The sequence below is a fragment of the Dipodomys ordii genome, unplaced genomic scaffold (genome assembly GCF_000151885.1).
Source record: "Dipodomys ordii isolate 6190 unplaced genomic scaffold, Dord_2.0 Scaffold92, whole genome shotgun sequence".
NCBI classification, from domain to species: Eukaryota; Metazoa; Chordata; class Mammalia; order Rodentia; family Heteromyidae; genus Dipodomys; species Dipodomys ordii.
Window position 1 is genome coordinate 5361136 of NW_012267308.1, and position 12543 is coordinate 5373678.

The 12543-nt window shown below is 52.7% G+C and overlaps 2 protein-coding genes across 6 annotated transcripts in view; both read right to left on the reverse strand.

The window, feature by feature from the left end:
* Rinl (Ras and Rab interactor-like) overlaps positions 1-4288 on the reverse strand; it is a 10735-nt gene extending 6447 nt beyond the window's left edge. For all 4 annotated transcript variants that reach the window (XM_013026303.1, XM_013026302.1, XM_013026301.1 and 1 more), the window contains exons 1-3: positions 4242-4288; positions 3102-3191; positions 2818-2977 (exon numbers count right to left, since the gene is read on the reverse strand). In XM_013026303.1, coding sequence (XP_012881757.1) covers positions 2818-2977; positions 3102-3154 — 213 coding nt within the window. In that variant the 5' untranslated portion in view covers positions 3155-3191; positions 4242-4288. The remainder of the gene's footprint in view (positions 1-2817; positions 2978-3101; positions 3192-4241) is intronic.
* A 198-nt stretch (positions 4289-4486) lies between these two features.
* Sirt2 (sirtuin 2) overlaps positions 4487-12543 on the reverse strand; it is a 15011-nt gene continuing 6954 nt past the window's right edge. For both annotated transcript variants that reach the window (XM_013026336.1, XM_013026334.1), the window contains 12 exons: positions 11234-11275; positions 10996-11102; positions 10864-10920; positions 10435-10503; positions 9289-9418; positions 6718-6777; positions 6393-6448; positions 6216-6292; positions 6077-6128; positions 5425-5495; positions 5288-5354; positions 4487-5124 (listed from right to left, as the gene is read on the reverse strand). In XM_013026336.1, coding sequence (XP_012881790.1) covers positions 4972-5124; positions 5288-5354; positions 5425-5495; positions 6077-6128; positions 6216-6292; positions 6393-6448; positions 6718-6777; positions 9289-9418; positions 10435-10503; positions 10864-10920; positions 10996-11102; positions 11234-11275 — 941 coding nt within the window. In that variant the 3' untranslated portion in view covers positions 4487-4971. The remainder of the gene's footprint in view (positions 5125-5287; positions 5355-5424; positions 5496-6076; positions 6129-6215; positions 6293-6392; positions 6449-6717; positions 6778-9288; positions 9419-10434; positions 10504-10863; positions 10921-10995; positions 11103-11233; positions 11276-12543) is intronic.

Here is a 12543-nt window from a genome sequence, read left to right on the forward strand (position 1 = left end):
TTCCTTCCTTCCTTCCTTCCTTCCTTCCTTTCTTTCTTTCTTTCTTTCTTTCTTTCTTTCTTTCTTTCTTTCTTTCTTTCTTTCTTTCTTTCTTTCGTCATGGGGCTTGAACTCTGGGCCTGGGCACTGTCCCTGAGCTCTTCAGCTCAAGGCTAGCGCTCTAACACTTAAACCACAGCACCACTTCCAGCTTTTTCTGTTTATGTGGTACTGAAGAATTGAACTCAGGGCCTCATGCATGCAAGGCAAGTATTCTACCACTGAGCTGCCTTTCCAGCCCCATCTCTTTTCTTTTCTTTTCTCTTTCTTTTTTCTTTTTTTTTTTTGCCAGTCCTGGGGCTTGAACTCAGGGCTTGGGCAATGTCCCTGAGCTGCTTTTGTTCAAGGCTAGCACTCTACCACTTGAGCCACAGCACTACTTCTGGCTTTTCCTGGTTATGTGGTGCTGAGGAATGGAACCCAGGGCCTCATGCATGCAAGGCAAGCGCTCTACCACTGAGCCACCTTCCCAGCCCCCTCTTTTTCTTTTTATTGTCAGTTCTGGGCTTAAACACTCAGGACCTGGGCACTGTTCTTGAGCTCCTTTTGCGTAAGGCTAGCACTCAAACACTTTGAGCCACAGCTCCACTTCCAGTTTTCTAGTGGTTAGCTGGCAACAAGAATCTCACAGAGCTGGGTGCTGGTGGCTCACGCCTATAATCCTAACTACTCCGGAGGCTGAGATCTGAGGATCACGGTTCAAAGCCAGCCTGGGGGCTGGGAAGGTGGCTCAGTGATAGAGCGCTTGCCTTGCATGCATGAGGCTCTGGGTTCGATTTCTCAGCACCACATAAGCAGAAAAAGCTGGAAGTGGTGGTGTAACTCAAGTGTTAGAGCGCTAGCCTTGAGCTGAAGAGCTGAGGAACAGCGCCCAGGCCCAGAGTTCAGGCCCCATGACTGACAAAATAAATAAATAGAAGGATGATTTATATTAAAAAAGAAAGAGAGAGAAAGAATATCTCACAGGACTTTTCTGCCCTGTCTGGCTTTGAACCTTGATCCTCTATCTCAGCCTTCTGAGTAGTTAGAATTACAGGCATGAACCACCAGCACCTGGCTTGTGAGACTCTTATCTCCAATGAACCACCAGAAAACTGGAAGTGGCTCTGTCTCTCAAAGTGGTAAGCATGCTAGCTTTGAGTGAAAAATGCTCAGGGACAGTGCCAAGACCCAGAGTTCAGGCCCCACGACTGGACCCCCCAAAAAAAACAAAACGAAAGAAAGAAAGAAAGGTCAAATGTGTAAGGTCCGCTCCTGGGTGGCGAGAAGACTCCACCCTCCTTGCAGCAAAGTCCCCACCCAGTACCTGCGTTACCTAGGCAACTGGTACACCTAGAAGAGGTCACATCTGCATCCTCTGAGGTCACATCTGAATTTGATGTGGCCACACCTTTCTCTGTCCATACCCTAGATAAGGCCTAGCCCAGACACAGAAGCTCTCTCTCTGCTCTTTTCTTCTCCGCAGCGCTTTCCCAGCTCTCTTAGCTCTTTTTCCCAGCTCTCTCTCTTTCCCACCTCTTTTCCCAGCTTTCTGTCCTTCTCAGGTCTTTCCCAGGCCTTTCCCAGCCGCATGGAGCCAACCTGCCCTGGTCCCAGCAGGTCTACCCCTTACCTGAATACCACGTGCGTGGTGCTGTTCTTACTCGGCTACCTCTTTAAAAAAAAAAAAAAAACCTAACAAAATGAATTTGGAATAAAAATCTTGGGCTGGGAATGTGGCTCAGTGGTAGGTGTTTGTCTAGCTGGCACAAAGCCCTGGGTTTGATCCCCCAGTACTACATAAACAGAAAAAGCTGGAAGTGGTTCTGTGGCTCAAGTGGTAGAGTATTATTAACCTTAAGCAAAAGAAGCTCAGGGACAGGCCCTGAGTTCAAGCCCCAGGCAAATGTAAAATCAAATCAAATAAAAATTTTTCCAGGTGCTGGTAGTTCAGGTCTGTAATCCTAGCTACTGGGTAGGCTGAGAACTGAGGATCAAGATTCAAAGTGAGCACAGGTAGAGAAGTACCTGTGAGACTCTTACCTCCAATTAAATAGTCAATAACTAGAAGTAGAGCTGTGGCTCCAAGTGGTAGAGTGCTCAGCTCAGGGACAGTGCCCAGGACCTCAGTTTAAGCCTGATAACCACCAAACAAATAAATAAGTTTAATTAAAAAAGAAATCTTGCTTCCCAGGGTCCACTTATACTCAAGAGGTGGAAAAACCAAAAACAAAACTTAGCCGGGCGTCGGTAGCTCATACCTGTAATCCTAGTCAGGAGGCTGAGATCTGAGGATCACAGTTCAAAGCCAGCCCAGACAGGAAAGTCAGTGAGACTATTTCCAACTAACCACCAGAAAACCAGAAGGGGTACTGTGGCTCAAGTGGTAGAGCGCTGGCCTTGAGCTGAAGATCTGAGAGACAGTGCCCAGGCCCAGAGTTCAAGCCTCACAACTGACAAAACAAACAAACAAAAAACCTAGAGGTTCATGGGAGTCTCCCTTTTTCCTGCCTGGTGTGTATTTGTAGGCCCTGGGAAATGGAAGAATTGCTGGGCAGCTGGCCATGAGGTCATGGGGCTGCTGCCTTTCTGTCTACACCAACAAGACAAATGGCTCTATATCAAACACTCTGGAAGACAAATCCAAGAAATTGAATCAAGAGAAATTTCCTTGACTCCTGGGGATTTCTGTTACTTGAATGAATATTTTTTTTGGGGGGGGTTTCCCAGTTGGTGGTATGTTGTTGATACAAGGTGATATGAGGCTGTGAGCCTGGTTCCCGAGTTGTATGTACTCACCCCTGGTGGCCACAGCTGCACAAGGTCCTCAGCTCTTTGGACATCCAGATCTGGGACTTGCCACACCCCCCATCCCCTCTGCAGGTGCAGAAGTGGCACTGGGATGCCCAGGGTCCCTCGAGGGGTCTCGCCTGCTCCATTTGTCTGTAGAGGAAACAGCCTGGGACGTGCAGGGCCCGGATGAGGAATCAGAGTAGACAGGGGCTGGGAAGCCCAGGGACAGAGGCTGACGGGGGGGGGGGGAGAAGAAGTGGGGTGGCGGGTTTGGGGGCAGGAGCCCTCACCTCTGACCCCTGGTGGGGACCTGTCCTCCAGCTGGGCCATCTGGCTCAGCCATCCTCAGGGTACCAGAAGCCAGGGAGACATGGTGTGGCCTGTGGCAAGGAGGAAGATAAAACGCAAGGCTGCTCCAGGAGGGGTAATATTCTAAGTATGTATGCTCATAGGCAGAAAGCCTGGCCAATCAAAATGGGCCTAGAGGCCCCCAGTTTTTCCAAGGGTGGATGGCTACTTGCTGGATGTCAGGACACGAAGATCCAGGAGGTAAGGTTGAGATGAAGCAGGAACCCCATAGCTCCTTACCATGCTTGACATATTCTTTCTTTCTTTCCTTTTCTTTCCTTCTTTTTCTTTTTCTTTCTTTCCTTTATCCCTCTCCCTCACCCTCTCCCTTTCCCTCCCCCTCCCCCCCCCTTTTTTGGTATTGAACTCAGAGGAGTCTGGGCACTGTTCCTGAGCTTTTTCTGCTCAAGACTAGCACTCTACCACTTGAGCTACAGCTCCACTTCTGGCTTTTTGGACATTCATTAGAAACGAAAAGTTCAAGGACTTTCCTGCTGCAACTAGCATTGAACCGCCATCCTCAGATCTCAGCCTCCGGAGTAGCTAGGATTACAGGCATGAGCCACTGGTGCCTGGCCATTTATTCATTTTTAACTTCCATCTACCTATCCATCCATAGGATGGATTACCATCCATCCATCATCCATCCATCCATCCATCCATCCATCATCCATCCATCCATCCATCATCCATTCCCCCATCCAGTATTATTGAACATAGGCCCTGGTGGCAGTGTCCTGGGTGGAGGCTGGAAAACAGAGGGGGCCCCTGTTCTGTGGGATCCCAGCCCACAGCTCCCTGTGGAAGATTGATAATAAACAGCTAAACAAATCAGCCTGCTGGCCAGCAATCTGGAATAGGAGTGTTGAGAGGGCAGAGGGCAGGGGCAGGTGTGCCATACAGGGGAGAGCGGGAAGGAGGGGGGGAGGAGGAAGATGTCCACCTAGGCCCTTGGGCAGGGGGGGAAGGAGGGGGGACGATGATGGATGGACATGGGTGATGCCAGGCAAGGCTGAATGGAGCAGCTGCCTGTCACCAGAAGCCAGCTGAGTATGCCAGATGCTGGGTCCCTGGGGGCCTACCTGTTCCGGGCGGGGTAGCAGGAAATGAAAGCACTCCCTAGAGAGGAAGCGAGGTGCAAGGGGAAGAGGCGGGGCGGGGGGGGGGCGGGGGGGGGAATCTGTACCCAGCCTTCCTGAGGAGGCCCCACCCACTAGTAGGGGGCCTTGCTGGCTCTTCTCCCAGCCTGGAGACAGTCAGGGTCCAGGCCCGCCCCTGCCCAAATGTCTTAGGTACCCACAGAAAGGAAGAGGCCACACATCTTAGGCTTAGTTCTTTCGCTTTTTAATTTATCTCCAATAAGCAGTATCTTCTGCCCATCCCCACGTGGCAGTTGGGTCCCAAGGGAGAAGGGGGGCCCAGCACCCACTTTGAGAACTGGAGGCAGCCACTGGGGAGCCCTTTAGGCTCAGAGCCCCCCACCCCTGAGAAAACCGGGGTAAATTTGCATTGGTTTACTTGGCTACCAGTCCCTGGGAAGAGTAGAGTGGGAGGATTCCTCAGCCCTCTGTCCTGGAACAGTTAGAAGTTGGGGGGGTCCCCCTGACCCCTGGAAATGGTTAGAGATTAAGGGAGGCTGTTCCTTATGGGGGTGGTTAGCGATTGTGGGTGTTAGAGACTGGCCAGGATGAAGTGGAGACAGCTGGGAACCCCAGTTTTGAGTGGTGGTTAAGAGACTAAGGGGGTGTGCTGAGTCCTGCAGACCTAAGCTGCAGGTTGGAGGGGCTGTGCTGGTTTGGGGGCTGGTGTCCATCACTGGGGCCCCTCCTTCCCTGTGGTCTTGTCCCCATCCTTGGCAGGAAGTGGTGACTTCCTGGGAGAAGTAGGGTTGGGGTTGGGGGTCCCTGACCCCGACTGGGCATCTATGCTGGCATGTTCCCTCCGGACCAGGTCTTCTAGATCCTTCTGCAAGTTGGGGGGGGGTGAGGGGGAGGATGAGGAGAGATTTCACAGAAGTCATAGGTCACCACACATTTGGGGACCACAGGAGGCACAGGCTGGGGTCCTGGGACCTCCTGTGGATGGGCTAGGGGGTGGGGGGCTGGGCTGGGGTCACTGGACTCCTCACCTTCCACCCCAGGAGGTCAGCGAGCGCCAGGCAGCCCTGGTCACAGTCACCCAGCCAGGCCACATCCCTGCATTGTGACAGGAGTAAGCTCTGGGGTGCCCTCTCCCCTCCTCCTCCCCCAAGCCCCACCCTCTTACCTGTAGGCTTTCTTGGAGTCAAAATCCATGCCTCCGCCCAGGCCCATCATCATCCCTAGGAAGGGGTCTGTCTGCATGGGAGGTAAGAGGAGGCCAGCTTAGGGTCAGGGCCCTGTCTTGAGTGTACCCTGCTTCCTTTCTTTCTGTGTATAGAGGGGACAACTGGGGAACCCAGACAGGGTGTGTTGCCCACAGTGGATCACTGAGCATTTTCTCTTTCTGGTTTCCCACATAAAAGAGATGGGTTGTATGTATGTGTGTGTGCATGTGCGTGTGTGTGCGCACTGGTCCTGGGACTTGAACTCAGGGCCTGGATGCTGTCCTTTAAGCATTGCTGCTTGAGACTAGTGGTCTACCACCTGAACCACAGCTTCACTTCCAGCTTTTTGGTAGTTAATTGGAGATAAGAGTCTCATGGACTTTACTTCCCTGGGCTAGCTTTGAACCTCAATCCTCAGATCTCAGGCTCCTGAGCAGCTAGGATGACAGGCGTGAGTCACCTCTACCCTTCATCGCAGGTTTGCAGTGGGACAGTCACTTGATCAAAAGGTTCCAGAATGACCAAAGGTGACCCAGACCCCTGACGGGTGGGAGGGATGGAATGCAGGAGGCAGAGGGTTGGTGAGGGCAGCCCCCTCCCCTCCGGACTCACCTGGCCCGTCTTTTCTTTGTTGATGAGCAGGCGTGGGGTGGAGAGCGATGCCCTGGGGTGGGGAGCTGGGGGTCAGACTTTGTCCTGGCTCCCCGATCCCTAGGCACCCCCCCACTTCCAGCTCAGAGCCCCAACCTACTTGCCAATGAGGGAGGCGAAGGGCTGCACCTGCAGGGAGGTGCCCATGATGATGAGAAGATCAGCCTTGATGAAGTCCTGTGGGGAGTGGCCGGTGAGGGCTCAGGAGCCAGGGCCATGGAGGGAGGAGGGGGAGCCCGCCTGCCCGGGGCACTGCAGGGCTCTGGGGGCCACTTACCGACTGCATGCAGGAGAAGAAGCGTGCTGGGAGGTTCTCACCAAAAAATATGATGTCTGAGGCAGAGACCAACAGACCCATGGACAGACATGGAGACAGTTGGACACAATCAATGGAGAGGTAGAGAGAGGATAGGCGGGAGGGGAGGCAGACCCCAGGCACCGTGGTGGGAGTTGAGGGGCGGTGGGAGCTCGTGGGGAGGACAGAACTCTCCTCTCCCCAGGAGAGTTGAAGAGCAGGATCAGTGGGGGAGGGATGGGGGGGTCCCAACCCTAAGCCCCATCCCCACACCACCCCCAGGCCTGTCCCTAGCCGGACAGCTCACCAGGCTTGACCACACTTTGACATTTCTCGCATTTGGGGATTTCTTCTGAGAAGATCTTTTCTGGCAAGGGGGAGGGACAGATGGAAGGTGTGAGGGGCCTGGGGTGGGTATAGCCATTTCTACCCTTCTCGTACATTAACCCACCATCGAACTCCTGGGGTAGGTATCCTTGGGGAAGACTTCGTGTGTGTGTGTGTGTGTGTGTGTGTGTGTGTGTGTCCTTGGGGAAGACTTCGTGTGTGTGTGTGTGTGTGTGTGTGTGTGTGTGTGCGCGCGCATGCCCACCAATACTGGGACTTGAATTTAGAACCTACACTCTGTCCCTTGCTCAAGTCTGGTACTCTACCACTTGGGCCACAGCTCCACTTCTGGCTTTTTGGTGGTTTATTGGAGATAAGAATCTCATAGAGGGGCTGGGAAGGTGGCTCAGTGGTAGAGCGCTTGCCTTGCATGCCTGAGGCCCTGGGTTCGATTCCCCAGCACCACATAAGCAAAAAGAAAAAAGCCAGAAGTGGTGCTATGGCTCAAGTGGTAGAGCTCTAGCCTTGAGCTGAAGAGCTGAGGGACAGCGCCCAGGCCGAGTTCAAGACCCACGACTGGACCCCCCCCCCAAAAAAAAGAATCTCATAGAAAGTCATACCCCAGTGGCTCATGGCTGTAATCCTGGCAATTCAGGAGGTTGAGATCTAAGGATCAAGGTTCAAAGTCTTAGAAGGAACATCCATGAGACTCTGATCTCCAAGGAACTACCAAAAAGCCAGAAGTAGAACTGTGGCTCAAATGGTAGAGTGCTAGCCTTGAGCAAAAGAAGCTCAGGGACAGTATCCAGGCCCTGAGTTCAAGCCCTTGGACCAGCACCAAAAATAAATTAATTAATTAGTTAAATAAAATAAAAGATTCTCATGGACTTTCCTGCCCAAGCTGGCCTCGAACTTAGATCTTCATATCTCAGCCTCCTGAGTAGCTAGGATTACAGGTGTAAGCCACCCGCCCTGAGCAAGACCTCCCTTCTTTTACAGCTGACCCTTTATTCCTTGCCACCCCCAGATGTCCAGGGGTGGCTTTTGATATGACTGTGAGAAGCTTACAAACGCAGAGACACCCTGAGAAAGATAGCCCCTGCCAGGCCTCCGGGGTCCCCCCTGCTCACCCTGGGTCAGGAAAGGACACACAGATGATTCTGAGAGGGGACAAAACCTTTGTCCCAGCTGCTTCCCAGCCTTGGGGCTGTGACAGCGCCAGCCTCACTGGGTCTTTAGGACAATGGCCTCCTCCTTTCCATTCAACAAGTGTGCACAGAGCATCTACTCTGTGCGTGTGAGGACGGCCATGACACACAATGGGGTGTTCTCTGTATGTCACCCCAGCTGCGTGGTGTGCCACTCAAGGATCCTCAGCCCAGGGTGCAGGCTGGGGGCGGTCGGCGAGGCCCTCCTCCAGAGGACCTCCTGTAAATGCCATAGCTGGCCTTGTCTCCAGGAGACACCAGTGGCTTTGTCCAGACACATAAAGAGAGTCAGAGAAGGCTCTTTGCTGGGCAATAGTGGGCTTTGCACCCTGCACAATGGCTGTGGGATGGATCAGGCTCTCACTGCCATGACACCCGTGGGCACTGGCTGGCTGTTGCTCCTGATGCTCTGTGAACGGGGATGGCAACTCTGAGCCCTGCTGCTGGTCTTCATCCCTCACCTGGCCTGAGTCCAGCTCCCTCGCCATCGACTTGGCTGGTATTGTTCAAAATGGCAGTCAAAATGTGACTTCACAACTGAAGTCCATACAAATTCAATCAAACTCCCAATTTATAGGTGGCATCAGTGGCTCATGCGTGTGATCCTAACTGTTCAGGACGCTGAGCTCTGGAGGATCAGGGTTCAAGGCTAGCCTGGGGAGGTAGTGGTGGTGGGGTGAGAAGTCCTTAAGACTTCAACAAATAAAAGCTGGGGTGAGGCAGTGCATGTCTGTGATCCCAGTTAAGGAGGGGGCTATAGGAAGAAGGATCACAGTCTCAGGCCAGGAAAAATCATAATGTATTTGAAAAAGGACAGGGGGCATGGCTCAAGTGCTAGAGCACCTGGCGAGCAAGTATGACCCTATGAGCTCAAATCTCAGTATCATCAAAAATCAAAGTTGGAGCTGGGAGCTGGTGGCTCACACCTATAATCCTAGCTACTCAGGAGGCTGAGAGCTGAGGATCTCGGTTCAAAGCCAGCTCAGGCAGGAAAGTCTGTGAGATTCTGATCTCCAATGAACCACCAGAAAACTAAAAGCGGTACTGTCGGTCAAAGTGGTATAGTTCTAGCCTTAAGCAAAAGACCTCAGGGACAGGGCCCAGGCCAAGCCCCATGACCAACAAACAAAATAAAACAAAAACGAAGCTGAAGTCAGAGCATATAAAAGGACACAGAGCTAGGGAGCCTGGCCCTCGAGATGGCTGAGCTTGTAGATGATAACCAGGCCTCCACTGCCACCTTGCACCTGCCAGCTCCCAAGCTACAGAGTGAGGAGGACACAGGGAGCCCCAACTCTGTGGGACCCAGCCTGCAGGCCTCATGATAACCTCCAGCCCCTCACCTTTCATCCAGCTCAGCCCATACTCCTGCCGGCAGACGGCGTTGACGCAGTGTGACGTATGGAAAGTACCATGGGCCTCCACCAGGTCCTCGGGCTCCAACCCGGCTACTCGCTCCAGGGTGTCAATGTTCTGGAGGGAGAGCAGAAGGAGAATCAGGAGAGAGCCACTGTTCTCAAGGGCCACAAGAGAGCAGAGGCCTCAAGAAGCAAGAGCAGGGGAGAGAGGACAGAAGGGAAGCAAGTGACAAGTATCTGGACACATCCTGTGGTGTGAAGGATTACTGGTAGACATCTAAAGGCCTGGGCCTCCCAGCCCTCCACCAGGCCCTGAGTTAAAGTCCCAATACTGAGGGAAATGGCTAATTCTGAGACACAGTGGGCTGTCAGACCACCTGACCACTGGAAAGGCCCAGGACTGTGGGGGTTTAACTATGCATGGCTAGTTCCCCTATCCCCAGATCTTTGTGTATTTAAACCTGCAGCACATGTCTGTACTGTGAAGTGTATCTTCACTTAACTGCCCCTGTCACTGGCTTTTGTCACCTCAAGTCACCATTAGGAAATCTGGTGCCAGGTGGGTCACGCTCAACCACACTGTGAGCACCAATAGGAAATGGGGACCGTCTTAGGGTTCCCATGGCATTCCCCCTCAGATTCAGGGTCCTGTCACAATTTGCTTGGGACAAGCTGAGATGATCCCATGGTGAAGCTGTCCAGGTCTCTGTTTTACAGAAATGGAAACCAAGGGGCTGGGAAGGTGGCTCAGTGGTAGAGTGCTTGCTTGCATGCATGAGGCCCTGGGTTCGATTCCTCAGCACCACATAAGCAAAAAGAAAAAAGCCGGAAGTGGCGCTATGGCTCAAGTGGTAGAGCGCTAGCCTTGAGCTGAAGAGCTGAGGGACAGCGCCCAGGCGAGTTCAGGCCCCACGACCGGACCCCCCCCCCAAAAAAAAAAGAAATGAAACCAAGGCCGAGAAGGTGTGGCTCAGTGCAGGCCACAGGCATGGGGGGGGGGCAGGGCATGGCCGGGAGGCGTGGCTGTAAGTATGGGGTGTGGCTGCTGGAGGTGTGGTGAGGACCCGAGGTGAGAAGGTGGGGTGGGCGTGTCCTGCACGTGGGCGTGGCCAGATGCAGGGCGGGGCCTACCTGCGTGTAGCAGCGCAGGAGCTGTCCCTTCTCCTTCAGCAGGCGGATGAAGTAGTGGCAGATGGTTGGCTGTGGGGAGAAAGCCACGTGGGTACTCTCCTCTTGGTCATGCCACCATAACTGTGGCCTGGTGGGGGGTAGGAGGAAGCAGCGCCCCAATACAGGTAAGGGGCAGAGTTGGTTTCATAGCGGGGCAGCGTCTGAGCTCCAAACTGCAGCCTGAGCTCACTTGTGCCTTGTTAACAAGCCTGAGATTGTCAAAAGCTTGACAAATGAGGAAAGTGAGGCTTGCAGGCCATGTTGAACCAGGAAGGAGTGCAGGGGGGGCAACCTGAAGCATGCATTTAATGACTCAGAGTGGGGTTTCCCATTTCTCTTTCTGCCTGCCCTCTCCCTCCCCCCCAACTACCCTGTCTGAAAGCTCCTTACCTTGAACTGCCCTGGATATAGCTCCTTGGTGAGGGCAAAGAAGGGTTCTGGATGTTTCTGTAGAAGACAGAGGAGGTGAGAGGAGGCCTGGGGCAAGATAACCCCCGACCCCTCCCCTTCTTATAGGCGCACCTTGAAGTAGCCAATTTCAAAGATGGCCTCCGGGTAAGGAAGATGGTACTTCTCCAGGTTGGCATACAGGCCCGTGGTTGGAGAACGGAAGTCAGGGATGCCCGCGGCTGGGGGGGGGGTGAAGGGCCAGGAGACAACCCCTCAGTAATGTGGCCCCCATTTGTACCTCCATGACCCTCCCAGCTGGACCCCTGGGAACAGCTTCCCCATCCCCAGGTGTGGAAAAGGGGACACTTACATGTGGAGATTCCTGCTCCCACCAAACAGATGACCTTGCGACCTGGAGGAAAGGCTGTCGTCACTGGAGGTGGTCCCCCAACCACACAGGGAGAGATTGATCTCCATGTCACACAAGAGGAAGCCAAGGATCAGATCAGGGGACACTGGCAACTAGGAGATCCAGCCAAGGGGATCAAGAATGCCAGAAATATCACTTGCAAAGGATGACCCAAGGGATGTTCCAGTTCAAGCTCCAGTACTGGCACACACATACCAGAAAAAAAAGACAGAGTACTTGGTCCCCTGACCATGTGATCCTGTGGGTCTTCCTCCCACACAGCAGGGCAGAGAGTCCTCTGGTGTCTTCAGCAGCTGCTGCCTCTCATGCAGCCCTGCCACACAGCCCTGGCATCTGCCCCTCCTGCTAATGGACAGACACAAGTGTGCCATTCCAGGACATGGTGCCCTGGGATGACCTGTGCCACTGGGGACGGCAAGGATGAACAAGAGCCTTGGATTCCACTCTGGTGTCACCAGGCCTGGCTAGTGGGAGCATGCGCTCTGAATTCAGGGGACCTGGAACCAAGTCCTGATTCTGCCTCGTCTCTTTCTTTATTATTACTATTTTTGGTGGACTTGAACTCGACCTTGTACTCTCCCTTATCTTTTTCTACTCAAGTCTGACACTGTACCAGTTGAGCCACAGCTCCACTTCCAGTTTGTTTGTTTGTTCCTGGCTAGTAGGAGATAAGAGTCTCATAGACTTTTCAGCCTCTTGAGAAGCTAGGATTCCAGGCATGAGCCACCAACACGTGGTTCTAACTCTGCCTCTTTTAAAGTAGTTGGACAACTCTGTGCCTCAGTTTACTCCTCTGCTCAATCACTCCCGTACCGGCCTATTATTAGCTATTCTGTGAAGATCAAGTGAGGACAACTACACTAACTTGCACTGAAAACAGAGCAAGGCCAACACTGAAGGCTCAGTTTATGATCATCATCATCATCATCACCATTGTCATCAATCATGTTGTACCAGTGATGAAATCTAGGGCCTTGTACTTGCTAGGTAGGTGCTCTACTACTTGAGCCATGGCAACTCCCTTTTGTTTAAATTTTGCTTTTGAGGCAGCATCTCACTAACTTGACCCAGAGTGGTCTCTCTCTCTCTCTCTTTTTTTTTTTAAATTTTTTTCCTCTTATAATTTTTTTATTTTAGGAATACGTGAATGTGCGTTTTCCTTTCTTTTCTTGTCTTCTTTCTCTTTTTGTTTCTTTCTTAACTATCTTTTTGTTTTTGTCTAGCTCTACTGAACTTCTGATCTTTTTTTT